Source organism: Ctenopharyngodon idella, chromosome 19, assembly GCF_019924925.1.
Source record: "Ctenopharyngodon idella isolate HZGC_01 chromosome 19, HZGC01, whole genome shotgun sequence".
NCBI lineage: Eukaryota > Metazoa > Chordata > Actinopteri > Cypriniformes > Xenocyprididae > Ctenopharyngodon > Ctenopharyngodon idella.
In genome coordinates, this window is record NC_067238.1 from 18,203,410 (window position 1) to 18,219,345 (window position 15,936).

Here is a 15,936-nt window from a genome sequence, read left to right on the forward strand (position 1 = left end):
GAATATCTAAAGAACAAATAATGTTGAAACTAGACATGTATCTCGTGTTTTTCTATCAACTCAATTGCATAGAACATGCCTGTCTGAGTACCATAAATGCTCCTTTTCCAAAGTTTGCAGGCCTGTAACTTTAAAAGTATTCAAGATATCTTAAAATCCTTCTAGATTCTCATAAACTTTTCTTTCGAAATCTTCATTTTCAAAGCCCTATATAGTTCAGTCCCATAGATATGGGAATCTCAAAGCAGTTCCATGTTCAAATTATTGGATTTTACCCATTTTAAGTGAACCACAAAACCAAATGTGGTTCACTTTGCACACAGCTGATATTAATTGCATTTAAAGAGGAATGTCTGAAGAATAAATAATGTTTAAACTAGAAATGTATCTTGTTTCCCTCTATCAAAAGAATTGCATAAATTATAGCTCTCTGAGTACCAAAAATCCACTGAAAATGGTTGAGGCACAATAACTTGCTCTCAAAAGTGTATTTATAGGAATCTATATTTGTATATTTGTAAGAGTTCAACTACGTAATATCGTAACTACACGTCACCGCATTGACATCCCTATATCTATGAGACTGGAACATTGCTTTCCATAAAAAGTACCTAAGTTACGTAATTTGATACATTTTAGGGAGTAAAAATATTGTAACGGATCGCTTTTAAAAGTAACTTTCCCCAACACTTTGTTTATGAGGAATAAAATCTCCACGCGTCTACAGATTCAAACTTTCTAAAATGATTTTACACCAGTTTCAGTATCATCTGAGATCATTTCAGCTCAGAAACACAGTGTTTTCTGTACACACACAGTTATTGATAAAGAAAGAATCGGCGCAAAACACTTTATAGCATTTTAATGATTCACTATTGTAGTATCATTTCATTTAAATGAGTTTACAGACCTCTAGTTTGTCCATTAAATAATAAAACTATTTACACATTTATAAATGTGGCCTTATTTGTATACAGTGACCGTAACACAAACAGACGGCGTATGCTACATGAATGACAGACAGATCTTATTATTACAAGATGGTTATGTTCATTTATCAAAGATTTACACACTGGCCCCAGTGCACAATATTTACTCATTTGGTCCCCAGTGATACAGTACCTAACGCCAAATATGACATTAGTTAATGATAATGACACAGAAGGAATGCCCGCATATAAGGCAAATTATTCATACTTTAATAATTTATATTTCGCATCTCAAATACTACGTGCTATATGGTAACAACCATTATTAAAGTGTACATTTAGTGTCACTTTGGCCTTGATTCAGCATTAACTGATTAACAATTATTACTCTGTTAGCATTATTATAACTAGGGGTGTCAATTATTTGCTCTGACAACAATTCAATTCTAATATTGACTTACTAAATGAAGTGATGCATTGTCAGACATTTTGATTTGAATGTGGTATTTTTTCCATGATTATACCCTTTTCAACTCATGTAATGGATGCATTGAATGTTCATCATCAGAAACACCCCTAATTATAACCATACGAAACATTATTTGCAAGTAATGTGCTCATTACAATTATATATTAATAATTAAACACAGCAGGACGGATGTTCTCAACATCAAACACAGAAACGGCATCACATTGCCAGGGACTTTATGACGTCACATTATGTTGGCTTCAGGAAGCGTTGGACATGTATAACGCATTCGGTCCATGTTCATTTGATTAAGATCTACCATGTTTAGCTGCTCTACGAGTGTCTGGGTTCATGCGGCCGACCGAGACCACAGGAAGAACTAGAGGAATTCACAGGAAGTACAAGACCTTGACCTGGTCCTTCAGTCCCCTAATAATGACACACATCTGCTAAAACTGCTTAAGTGCCCTGGAAGATCCACATAAACCAGCTTAAGGTGGTTTCTAGCTGATCTAGGTGGTTTGGACTCGATTTGCTTTCTTAATACATGCTACTGATCTCATTGTGCATGTTATGCCAAGGAAAGTCAATAATCTTGCTTCACTTGATCAAATAGCAAGTATGACTAGTTGTTTTCCAGCATTGCATCATCCCGGTAAGTTTCTGTGTGTTTGAAGAAGGGGCTGAAGAACAGGTTTTGGTTGGTGTTCGTTCACGCAGCTACAGAAAGTGTCTTTGCTCTCACATCACTGGATGTTTGCATGCATAAGATAAGTGGCATATATCGGAAAAGCATCTTCTGTTGAAGAATGTACAATGCCAACGTTTGGAGAGGTCTGCTGTTATTATTGCCACACGCGGCGCTCACAGTGCTGTAGGGTGATGGAGAGAATGACTGCGGGGAACGACAGTGAGACCCTGCAAAACTCACATGACATGACATGAACATAGCCAGATTGAACTGAAATTTGAAATGTAGGTCTAAAAACTAGTTTTAAATTAAATTTATGGCATTTGTCAAATCAATTGCCATCTTTTTGATTTTGGAGCAATGGGGGGGAATATAATTTTTTTCTTACCAGAAGAATCTCATGAAAACGTTCATGTTCAGCTCATATTTCAAAAGAAACTATATTTAGCATTAAATAAATATGGTAACACTTTACAATAAAGTTTCATTTGTTAACATGAGTAAACTACAACTAACAATAACAATACTTCTAGAGTATCAATTTTAGTTCATGTTAATTTCAATATTTACTAACATATTTTTAAAATCAAAAAGTTTTTTGGTTTAAAATACATCATTAAACCTTCTTCCAAAACGTGTTTTTGTCCTACCCTGATTCACTATGGTAATTAAAGCACTGTGAATTAACATGAACACACAATGAAAAGGTTAAAGGCACAATATGTAATGTTTCGCCACTAGAGGTCGCTTATTCAAAACAAAGGTGTAGCTTGATTGATTTCGCGGAATCATTGTCTTCACGTCTACAGCCGGTGGAAAATAATCCGACGGGACTCAAGCAGAAATCATATTTATGGATGAACTAATGTATTACAGGTTTATTAACATTACTGTAGTATGAAGCAGGGTGTTGGAGTGGAACGAGGCCGCTGGAGCGATTGCTAATGAGAGACGAGCATTACACACGTCTCGAGAGCAGTGAAGCTTTTATTATGCCGCAGATGAGCGCTTCCGCTTCGTCCGGTCAAGTGTATAGAGACAGAGCGACACGCGTCATAATCTGAAAACCACGCCCACCAGGGGGGAAACAATCCAACCGTCTCCGTTGACTTTGTATTGCGTGAGGCTGCCTCCTTGTCATTTCTGACTTATAACATAAAAAACAGAACAATGTCTAAAAGCTGCTGTGTGACAAGGTGTACAGAAAACAAGCTAAAAAAAAACAGAACCAAAAACCCAGAAGTTTTTATAAGCTGTCGACCCAAAAAACGAGCGTTTAAGGACTAAAAAATGGATACAGGCGATTGAGACAGAGTGCGACATGTCATATTACTATGAGAACTACGCCCACTGGAGGGGAACATAATCAGCGACAGGAAATAATATAATATATAAATTATATTATATATTATTATATAATATAATATAATATATAAAACTGACATTTGGATATTTGACTTAACAGTGATAAAATGTTTACTGCACACGTAGACTTACTGAGTGTCAGGATCCCAAAATTTACCCATTCTTCCTGCTGATGCTTCACGTCTTATTGCCTGTATCCACTTTTGTCTCCTTAAAGGCTGACCTTTACGGTTCGGTAGCTTATAAAAACCTAGTTCTGGGTTTTTTAGCTTGTTTGCTGTACACCTTGTCACACAGCAGCTTTAAGACATTGTTCTGTTTTTTGTTATAAGTCAGAAATGACAAGGAGGCATGCAATACAACCGTCTTCATTGACTCACGCAATACAAAGTCAATGAAGACGGTTGGATTGCCCCCCCCCCCCCCCCCCGGTGTGGGCATGGCCTAAATGCGCTCTGTCTCTATGTGGGGTAAGCAGCGCTGTTTATCATATTAGATACATTTGTGTGTTTAAAGTTGCTATAGTGCTACTCTGTGCGTTCGCTCGCCGGCTGCTATGAGACACTTGTTGCACACTGCAGTAAGCTAGTTCGATATTAGGCATGGTAAAACATGGTACTGGCGGTAAATCAAGAAAATGAGATTTAAATAATAAGAGGCCCTATTTTAACGACCTAAGCGCATTGTGCAGGTACACTTAGGCCGTGTCCGAATACTCTTTTGCTAGTTTAATGACGCATGATCCAAAAGGGTTGTACCTATTCTCTTAATGAGTCATGGGTGTGTTTTGGGCGTTATGTGCAATAAACCAATCAGAGTCTCATCTCCCATTCCCTTTAAAAGCACTTGCACCATTGCGGATTTGCTATATACATGGCGGAATTTGCAAGTGGAAAGATTAAACGATTCTCTAGTGAGGAAACAGATCTGCTCGTGCACGAGGTTAAAGCGTTGTAATCCTTTTATTTTTAATATTTGGCATGTTTGTGTGCTGCTGCGCGTCCCTGTGTGTGTAATAAGCAGTGTATATGTGTTGTGCACCCGCCTACAGGCGCATATTACTAACGCGCTCTTTAAATAATAAAAAAAAAACTGTGTCGTTGACTTTAGAGCAGGTTTCAGTTGGTCGCAGTCGTTTTCAGTTGCCTCAAAATAGCAACACGCCAACAATGCACCTGAACACACCTCGTTTTCAGATCAGCACATCCATGAGTGAACAGATGGGTGCATATGCATTTGCTATTTAAACAACATGGCGCAGGACGTGAAAATGATAACTGCGTTGGGCTGAAACTGGCAAAAAACACTTGCGTCGCGCCTGGCGTCGTATTGCACCGGGTGTATGATAGGGCCCTAAGACTTACTGTGTTGAGCTATATAGCATGATTAGTTTTCTGTTGCTGAATGTATCCAATAGGTATCCAGATAGGCAACGGACAGACACGGTCCGTGTCCTGGTTAAACTTGCTGATTTCTCTGGATTTAAACATTCTTGGAAACATTTGGGATAATGTAAGTACACAAGTCAACAAAAAATATAAAACATTGTTCTAGTGGTTTTTGGATATTTTAATCCAAAAATCTTACATTTTGTGCCTTTAATAAATGCTGTAAAATCATTGTTAGTTCATGTTATTTAACCCATTATGTTGTGAAATGAGACCTTATTGTAAAGTGTTACCATAAATATTTCACCCAAAAGTGCTCATTTTTTAGCTATTTATTATTAGCTAAAAACAGCCTTCATCCTCTTTATTCAAAACATTTATTCTTTTTTCACTTGATTTTGAGGTGAAATATGATCCTGACATGTCAGAGATTCATTATCACATTAACAGTGATGTAGGTTCATGCATCGGTTGTCTTTAATACTTTTTATGGATTTTTAATATTTTAATATTAAATAATAATACATATAAATAAATGTTTTTAATTTTTAGATGGATCTTTGGCATGACAGTAGATTTTCCACGTGAGATAAGGCTGCTCATATAGTCAGAGCAACTCTAGCGCAGTGAAGCGAAAGAAAATAAAGACTTGTTAAGACGGTTCGTGTGTCTTAGAGCAGTTGGACCCACAGCGAGTGAGACTAGTGTTGATGTCAGTGTGTAAGCTGCTGTTTCTGATATGTTTCTGAACACAATGAAGGCAGCCGTGTCATTGGTCACACCGTGAGCGTGCACGTCAGCGCAGGTCACTCTCTCTTGCTGGCGTGTGACTGCGTGAGGTTGGGCGACGTGTGATGAAGCACCAGGAGACCAGAGAGGGTCAGAGAGATTCCCACCCACCACAGGGCCATGTGGGTCTCCCCGAATATTAGCTGCCCCAGAAATGCCTGTCGAGCAAACATAAAATCATCAAGCATACACTGACCGAACTCAAGACCTGCATAATAATAATATACAAATTAATATTACTGCATGGTAGATTATTTTCTATGCTGCAATGGATTTTGGGTTTATTATTTTATCTATTCTGTCTAAAGTAAAACATTTTTTATTATGATTTGTTTATTTTTAAATCAAATATTCATATAATCAAAATTAAATAATATTTCAAGTCCATTTATTTGTTTGTTTTGCACATTCATTTGCAAGCCAAATCCAAACTGACTTTTTCCACTGTTACCACAATTTGTCAAACAAAAAACTAATGTTTTTGCAATGAAGTTTGATCTATAAATAACGACTTTTCCATGGTTTTTGTAGTCATTCATGATGACGTTATGATGATTTTTATAGCATTTACACATATATTTTTGGGTGCAATTTTTGTACCCACAAAGTAAAAATACTAGAGCATTTTTCAAGCCAATGGATTACTTTATTTTAATTTGTTATTAATATTATATTTTATAATTATGATTAAGCTGAGCATATCTAGAAAAATATATTTAGGTGTAAATTTAATATTTATGTGTTTGAATTGCATATAATTTTCTTTTGTGTGGATGAAAAAGTTTTAACAAACTAGTGCTGTCAAATCGATTAATCGCATCTAACATAAGTTAGTAAATATATTTATACATATTTATACAGTATATATATATATGTTTGTGTGTGTGTGTATTATATATATATTAGTGCTGTCAAACGATTAATCGCGATTAATCGCATCCGAAATAAAAGTTTGTGTTTATATAATATACGTGTGTACTGTGTATATTTATTATGTATGTATAAATACACACACATACATGTATATTTAACAAAAAATATATTATATATAAAATATTTATATTTATATGATAAATTATATATAAATATAAATACATATATACATGTAAATATTTCTTAAATATATACATGAATGTGTGTATTTATATATATATATATATTTTTTTTTTTTATACACGCACATATGCATATATATATATATATATATATACACACACACACACACACATATTATATATTTACAGACTTTTATGTTAGATGCGATTAATTGCGATTAATTGATTTGACAGCACTAAAACAAACTAATAAACTGATGCATATTTGGTAGTCACACATAAATGAAAAGAAACAATATTCCTGCACTCAAAAAAAAAATCATGGCATAGTTCATTAACTATGTGCATCAATTTGATTTTATTTAAATAATTTTATTTTCAAAATGGCTTAGAATCAGTATAAATCTGTTTATTGTGAAAATAATTGCATTTCCTCTGTTGAAAATATATGACCTGTTTCATTTATGTATGACTGACAAATATGCACAAGTTTATTAGTTTATGTTAAAACTTTTGTGGAATCCAAATGCATGGAAATTTATATGCAATTCAAAACATAAATTTACCCCTACATTTTGAGTGCACCTCACTCCTAACCCCTTATTTACCCCTTATTTAGCTTAAGTAGTGCTGATGCTTACAGAGGAGATGAAGTTGGAGGCGGTGGTGGTCACAGTGGTGCGCGCGGACGAGCACGAGCTCCGCAGCGCTTTGGCCAGGAAGGTCCACATCACAGCGTTACAGGTGAACAGCAGACCTCCACACAGCAGTCTGAGAGGGATGTGCAGCTGTCACGGGATAAAGCGGAACGGATTAGAAACCACTTATTATACACTGTAAAATTCAGGAGCCATAAAAGTCTAATGGGATTCACACAGTGCTCCATTAATTCATCGGGAAGAGCGATGGCACGTGCGCGCGCGGTGCTGAAGGTCATCCGTGTGTGTCTGTCACGTAACAGCATCATCATCATCATGCAATAACTGTGCAGTGTTATGTGAAGCCTGATGATGAGGGTGTTTGCTGTGTTTTGTTGAGCTCCAGCAGTGACTCATTCACACTCACCCAGTCGCACGCGCTCGTGTCGTTGTGCTGCGTGAATTTTCTCTGCTCGCCCCACGTCCGCAGTCCCGTCTCACACACGCCCTTCAGATAGTCGGTGCCGAGAGACAGTTTGGCGGACGAGGACGCGACGGCGCCGAGAAATCCCGCCAGAAGCGCGTACAGGACACCGGGAAACATGACTTCAGCAGACCCATCACATCTCCTTCTCCAGCACTGCGAGCGCGTGATGCTGCGAAGACACTCCATCAGCATCATCACTGCGAGCAGGTGCATTCTGGGAACTGTGGTCCATGCTGCAATTTGCTCACTGTGTTCTCGGAACGTTCTGGCAAGGTTATGAACAAACGTTCTTCCAGTAACATTAATAGAATGTTTGTTCAAGTTGTCTGGTCTTTAATAATGTTATCAAAAACATTATCTATATCATGGAATGTTTTTTTTTTTTTTTTTTTTTTCCTGAAAAGTTTTACTATCCATTCAAAAGTAACAATTCAATAACGTTTGCATAATAATAATAAAATGAAACGTTCCTTTAATGTTAACATAACCAAGGAAAAATGATTATAATATAAATGTTTTAAATGTTTTATAACTTGATGAATGTTAGCAAAATGTTCTTAGAACATATTTTTGTTAGCTGGGAAAGTTATAGAAGTTTAAGTTTACTGTAAAGCAAATGTACTGAACTAAACATTTTTTTATTTTATACGAAATATATATTTTACAAAATTATTTGGAGTTTAAAAGCCATAGTCGTGTTCCAAATTTGAAGTTTATATCACAAAAATTGAGCCCTCTAAAATGTTTCAAAGTACTGTTTCCATTGTAATGCAACGTCCAATTTCAAAAGGATGAATTTTAAGCTTTTGAATAATTTATGATGATTACTAAAATATGTGATAGGGAAGAAAGGCAATAAAGTGACAGTTAACAGCTGCATTAATCAAAAGTGGCATTCGTAATGTTACAAAAGATTGCTATATCATTAGATCATTTATTATAGCTTGTCAAATTTGCCCCTATTTGGGTGTGAGCAAAAACACGCTGTTTTTGTGTGTGTCCCTTTAAATGCAAATGAGCTGCTGCTTCCCGCCCCCTTTCTAGTAGAGGGCGGGGCTTTAACAGCTCACACTTCGGTCGCTCAACAACAACAAAACTGGAGAATCTCACGCAGCCAAAATGAGGATTGTCAGTAACGGTGTTCAGCCTTACATTGTTCAAACCGGAGTCGACACTGATGGAGAGACTGAAACTGGACGTTTCTGAATGGTTAGTGGATAAATTTATGTAGTTGCTGTGGAGTTGATTCAACTCATTGACTAGCATGTGCCGTCATGTTAATCTTTAGTGTTAAATTGACCCTCATTTGTGAAGCAGTCCGGCGTAAAATGACGGCATGACAGCAACACTCTACTACAACAACTCTTCATCTTCTCTAAAGCAGCCCAACATGGCCTCACCCCCTTTGTTGCGTGTTCTCGGGGGCGGGTTTATGTAAATTTTGGGGTTTGTGATGTCACTAACCCGGGAAGAAGCTCGCTGTAGTCCCTACCAGAGAATTCTTTAAAAGAAAATATCTCCCTTTGCATTGAACTTTAAAAAGTTAAAAAAGGGAAATCATAATCTTTCACTGTATTTTTATGAAATAAGTGCAGCCTAGGTGAGCAGAAGAAACTTCTTTGCATTCATTAAATAAATTAAATCATTCTTAAAACTGATGGTTCAAAGATGTTCCAGTGAAATTCCACTTTGTCTGTGAAAGCAGTGAGTCAATAATAATGAGATGATCCTCCATTCCCAGACAGATACCAGAATCATGACCTTATCAGAGAGACGCTTGTCTCAGATTCCCATTAAAGATCTCATGATTCTCATCCAACGGTGTTTCACCCAAGAACTCTGATGCATGGTGATCAGATTCTGATCTAAAGGGAATTGTGCTGCTTAGATTCTCTGATGGAAGTTTCAAAAGTGTTATTTTAGTATTTTTATACACTATGGGAGGTATATTAGTGGTCTAATGTAGCTGTGAGGCCAGTAGAGGACACTAGAGTCACTAGGAGTCACTCCTTTCCCTTCACTTCATCTTCCCCTGCAATGTTTAACTACCAGTCGAGGGAGTTCTGTGATCTGATAAGTCTCAGTTCAGAAAACAAAAAGAGTGAGTCATAAGATTGGAATAGTTCTATCTGCAAAACTCCTTTAGCCGGCACTAGTAACTAAAAGATATAGTAGGCTACTACACTCTAAAAAATCTTGGGTTATTTCTTCTACCCAAGTCCTGGGTTGAGCCTTTTTGGATCATTTTTTGGGGGTTATTTTTTCAGTGTTTGGGTAGTTTTTGTGTTACCCAGCTCCTGGGTCAGACATAACTTAGGGGTTGGGTTATTTTTTCACGGGCTTTTTGCGCCCTCTTCATGAGAGAGCAGTGCAGCTCCATCAAATTAGTGCATGTTTTCGGTTCAATACAGGCTTGTGTACGTTTTATTTTATCTATGAATTCGTTATTGTGCTGTATATCGTTTAATTTTATGCAAAGCAACATACAGGGGCGCGATGTGAGTCACCTAAACGAGTGTCGCGTCAGTCTTTTCGCGTGATGAAAACGCCTGATGCCTTGCATAAAATGTAATGATTTTATTCAAAAAGATACAGAATATAATAATTAGGATGTTAAAATATGTTCTCAGAATTGTACACTGTTTGTTTATGGACAGGTTATGGAGTCAGTCACAGCATATTTCGGCTATGAGCAAAACACAGGCGGCGGTCTGAAGTTAGCAGTTCCCCCACCGAACGCAAGCCATCTCCGGCACGAGATCCAGCGGCGTTACGGTGGAAACAGGACAACAGAGACTGGTCCATTACACTTGAATTACTTCTAAATGTTTAATTTTTACTTCTAATATTTGTTAAATGAGCTTAAATGTAGGCAATATGTATTAAAAAACGATATAAAATATGCTATAGCCTACTGTAAATAAAAAATTATCATGCAAACCAGTGGTTGTGTGGAGTACGTTATTTATAAAAAGTTGAGAGGATTTAAGTTAATCCATAAACATTAATTCATGTATGAAGTAAAAATAAAAAATAAGCTATTATAGTAAAAAATGAATCAACCCATTATGCTGGGTAAATTAACCCAACACGTGTTCTGTCCTATACTGTACCACCTGCATTGAAGTACAGTATAGTCACACTATAGCAAACCTCTCCCACATATTCTGCTATTCTAACTGCCTGATTTCCGCCCTTGGTGTAAGCAGCAGTCAAATAAGGTCTCCCATCCATGTCACGGCCTGGCTCGAGCCTGCTTAGCTTCAGAAGTGTGCCAGGCTTTGTCCAAGGAAGGCTACAGCCACATTGCTTTACAAAAACACATGAATCGGGGTCCAAATTGAGGGGCAGCGCTTCCTGAGTGGCTCTAAATGTCCTTTAGAATGAGCTACGGTATTTACCCAGTCCTGGGGTTGAAAACAACCCAAATTGGGTTGTTTATATAATTAGTAATTAAAAGAGATATATAGCAAACTGAAAGATTCAAGCTGCATGTTTTCATCTTCAACAAAGTCTGAAGTTTCTCTCAGAGGCCAAGAAGAACCGCCAGAGATCATCACGCTCGTATTCTCTCATTAGCACAATAACACTCTGAACAATGAATGTCATGAGAGGACAGAACGAACGCCTGAGGGGGAGAAAAATTCACCAACTCGTGTTTCTGTGGAAGATTCTTCATGAACAACAGACAGAAGCAATTAAAGGTCATCACTGTCTCTGCCGGACCACGAGGATAATTGGCCTCAATGTGGAACGTTTTACTTCCAGAAAGTGTGAAGAACATGAGGAGTTAATTAGAGATATAGATAGATAGACAGCATAACCCCTAATAGATAGATCTCTATGTCTCCTCATGTGAAGCATGCTGGAGTTTTATTGAGTGTAACAGGCCTCAGTCGGCGGGTTGAGGCTCCGCTGTGACGTCTCTCTGTTCAGCTGCTCTTAGAGATCCAATGTTGGACGGGGGACCTAATTTGACAGGACCTTCTCAGCTGGAACGACTTTCACTGTGAGCATGTTGAGTCCAAATATAGCCACCATCACAGGAGTGTGCTGCTTCAGACGGCAGAGCAGCTCCACATCAGAGCGAGGAACGACAGCTCGCATCAGCAGACACATGCCAAAACATCACTGCAAGATCTCACAACAACACACAGTCATATGAATGTGCTCATTGTGTCTCTTTGACTGATCGCTCAAAACGCTATGAATATCATCTGAATGTAGAATCTGATCTGGCATTTCTTGCATTCTTATGAATTAATCAGATGCATTAAAAAGAGATCTGAGAGCTGCATTAGAGCTGCATCACACTGCATCTGTTAAAGTTTAAAGACCTTAATAATCCTTGAGTGCATTTGCATAAATGAAACATACTGTAAATGTTAATTATGAAAACGAAATTCTGTACACTTGTGAGAAAACATAAAACTGGCTGTTATTTCAGTTCCTCATACTAAAGCAGGAGAAGAAAGTTTTAGTTTCCCTGGAAACTATGAAACAGGTCAGATTTGTGTAATAACCTGAATGCTTTAAATACACAATAACCAGGTTTATATATTTATTATCAATAAACTCAATTTGTTTCAATCTCATATTTAAGTTATTGAATATTGCTTGTTCCACAAATTAACTAGCCATATTTTAACCATGTTCATACTTTTTTAAATGAATAATAAATGTAATTGTTTTCACAATTAACAGATTTATACTGATTCTAAGCTATTTTAATATATCATGATTTTTTTAAGTGCAGAAACTGAACCTGTTTTAGTTATGTATCACTGACAAATATGCATTAAAACTGTCTAATCCATGTAATATATTAGATAAGGAATTTTATATGCAATTCATATAAATCTTAAAGGGGACCTATTATGCCCATTTTCACAAGATGTAATATAAGTCTCTGGTGTCCCCAGAAAGTGTCTGTGAAGTTTCAGCTCAAAATACCCCACAGATCATTTATTATAGCTTGTCAAATTTGCCCCTATTTGGGTGTGAGCAAAAACATGTCGTTTTTGTGTGTGTCCCGTTAAATGCAAATGAGCTGCTGCTCCCGGCCCCCTTTCCAGAAGAGGGCGGAGCTTTAACAGTTCACGCTTCGGTTGCTCAACAACAACAAAGCTGGAGAATCTCACGCAGCCAAAATGAGGATTGTCAGTAACGGTGTTCAGCCTTACATTGTTCAAACCGGAGTCTGAGTTTATGTAAATTTTAGGGTTTGTGATGTCACTAACCTGGGGAGAAGCTTGTTGTAGTCCCTACCAGCCGTTTGTTGTAGTCCTTAAAAAATTATTTCTGTAAAAGAAAATATCTCCCTTTGCATTGAACTTTGAGCGTCGTAACTTTGCAGATGCTCAAACAGCAACATTACACACTAACTAAAGTTTAAAAAGTCAAATCAAAATCAACCACCCCTTTAAATTTAGGCCTTAATATTTTTTGAGTCTATGAGTACTAGTAAAAGTGATATTCAGAACTTAGCAAGCACCACTAACTATGTTTCAGATGTTAGTGTGGTGAAGTGTTCAGACATTAGGGTGTGATGACCAGCAAAACAGCAAGAAAGGAAAGATTTCCTGATGTCCAGTTCCTGAGCTCATCATCAGAATGAGCGCTTTGTTTTCTATATAGATATGCTGGTGACAACACAGAAAACACAGCTACAGTAGAAGAGAGAAACAATGACACCCAGTTACACAACACAGACTGAACATTCATCCCTCGCTGCTTCTCATTCACATGCATTAATGCACTAGTGTCTGCAGCTGCTCTGTGATGCTGTAAATCACGGCTCATCATGTTCTACAGATGCAGGATGAGACTCTTGTGCACAGATCAGCTGAAACGGCTGCAGGAGATTGTAGTTATGGGTTTCTTTTGAATAGGGCTGCCCGATTAAATTGCGAAATATTTGCAATTTAAAATGCGATTTTAAAACATCTTCAAGGTTTGTCGTGCTTGTTTGTAGGGCTGCACAATTTGTGCAAAAAAGATAGAGATATATATCAATATGGTTATACTGTAAAATAAAATTGTTTCAATGAAATAAAAAAAGTAAGTGTTTGTGCTGCCATAAAATTTGAAGTTTAGTCAACTTGAAATGTGAAGTTGTACTGTACTAAGTGACAACTTGGTTATTTGAGTAGACTAAACTTAAAATTTTACACTTTTTTAAGTTTAAAATAACATTTTTTTTACAGTGTAGATAGATAGATAGATTAGTATTATTAGCATTATTATTACTAAATAAAAATATAAAGTTATTAAATTAACCCCTTAACTGTCACTGTCCCGCTAACGGGAAGGTTTGTGCTCTTTTTATTTAGCACATTTTTTCATATCACATATTTTAGTAATGATCATAAATTAGGTATCATTCGAAAGCTTACGAACTCAGCATTCATCCTGTGAAAACTGTTTTGAAATTGGATGTTGCTTTTACCATGTAAACGGTACTCTAATTTCTTTTAGCGGGCTCCTCCCCTAGTGGGCGGTTTCAGGTTTCATATTACAAATTTTATTTTAACTACTTTATATTTAAATTGTTTTCTAATCTTGACAAAACACATATCGTGGGAAAGGTCTGGGTCTCAAGGTTCCATATTTGGTGATCGTTTTGTCATAGAAATGTATTAATTTGTTACAGGAGAGTGCATCAAAAAAAATTCAATGGAATGTGGGTGACACCTGGTGGATATTTTCGGTACAACGCCTAAACAAAATCTCATGGGAACTTTAATTTTTGTGATATCAACTTCAAATTTGGAACACAACTGGTTTAGACATATGGCTTTGATTTGATAGCAATTTTAGAGTAAAAAGTATTTGATAAAATATATATTTTAAATAAAATGTTCATTTTCATGCTCATGTTCAAAAAGGGGGGTGGAATTAAAATATTACAATATTTCACTGTAAAATAAAAATATAATCATTTTAATAATTTCTTTTTCGATGCTGAAAACACTGGATCATGAGTTGCTAGTGTCTAAATTAACACAGTGCTGCGCTACATTAAGTAAATCGCAGCCTTTGCTATTTGATAATCGCACAAAGCCATATTGCGATTTCGATGAATCGTGTGTGTTTGGCGTGTTTTACAGTATTGCAGCTGACCCGAGCTTGACTTCAGTCACAAACATGCTCTTTCTGCTCGTATCGATCTGCAGTGTGTTTGCTGTGTCGTGCTGGCAGAAAGAAATCCATCTCTGGGCTCTTGTAGTGAAACCTGAAGCGGGAGGTTTGGTAAATACGCAGCACAGATCCATCAGCTCGCTCCTGTAGCTCCATCTCTCAGATTGATTTAGTGACTCTGAGATGCTTTAGTTTCTTTATCATACTAATGGACAGAGAGAAAGAGCGAGAGGAGTGCTTCTTATTTCAGCTTTTAAACTGTTTTGCTCTGCTGCAGGTCTCTGTCAGGTAAAGCGCTTACTAAGTGAACAGGCCTTGAGCAAACAAACAGCTTTCAAGCCATTATGCTTCAGTCATGTTCAATTAGCTGCAGCTGCCATGTTCAGAACTGCACACTACTCTGAATGCAGTACTAGTGAAGTCTCTGTAAGCATGGAATACCACAAAATGTGCATACTATATCCCACAATGCAATGGGCTCAACTTGACCTTCCATTAATGAAGAATAATTTTTAACACCAACTTATTATTTAATCGTACTGCCAAAAGCTCAGACATTTATTTTCTTCACAAAATTGGCTTCAAAATGCAAAATAACCATATTTATTAGTAAATGCCACTACTGAAGTCACTATCTGAAACATTTACTGTTGCATACTGCATACTGTTTCACATGCTATTCTTCAGAAATACAGCATGCCAAACATGGAAGGTAAAGTTGGGAAAATATGGCTACCTAAAAAACAGGTTAATGAAATTAAGGTTCATTAAAGCTTCTTTATAATGATTATTAGTTCAATTTAGAAGCATACAGAACCCTTTATGATTGAATCAATCTTATTTAAGCTTCCTGCACTATTAAGGCAAACGGTTCTGAATGGTTCTTTAAATAGCAGTGGGTTCATTGTCCTGCAACAACAGCAAAACCATATTTAGTGGCCAAAAATGGATTGTTCTGATGGGTTGTGGACAGCAGTGGCAAAAA

The 15,936-nt window shown here is 36.8% G+C and overlaps 1 protein-coding gene across 1 annotated transcript; it reads right to left on the reverse strand.

Moving 5' to 3' along the window:
• Positions 1–845: 845 nt before the first annotated feature.
• LOC127500887 (transmembrane protein 42) lies at positions 846–10,308 on the reverse strand. Its single transcript, XM_051872472.1, has 3 exons — positions 7,752–10,308; positions 7,328–7,474; positions 846–5,789 (listed from the first exon to the last, which is right to left on the reverse strand). Exons 1-3 carry the CDS (start codon positions 8,022–8,024, stop codon positions 5,649–5,651), a joined length of 561 nt encoding a protein of 186 aa, XP_051728432.1. The 5' UTR covers positions 8,025–10,308; the 3' UTR covers positions 846–5,648.
• Positions 10,309–15,936: the final 5,628 nt, after the last annotated feature.

What these genes read in the sequence shown, in the direction of transcription:
- LOC127500887 (XM_051872472.1), bottom strand. Translation starts at nt 8,024, where the DNA reads ATGCACCTGCTCGCAGTGATGATGCTGATGGAGTGTCTTCGCAGCATC. An exon ending in ACACGAGCGCGTGCGACTGG is followed by an intron (nt 7,475 to 7,751) that starts GTGAGTGTGAAT and finishes ATCCCGTGACAG; the next exon opens with CTGCACATCCCTCTCAGACT. An exon ending in CCTCCAACTTCATCTCCTCT is followed by an intron (nt 5,790 to 7,327) that starts GTAAGCATCAGC and finishes TTTGCTCGACAG; the next exon opens with GCATTTCTGGGGCAGCTAAT.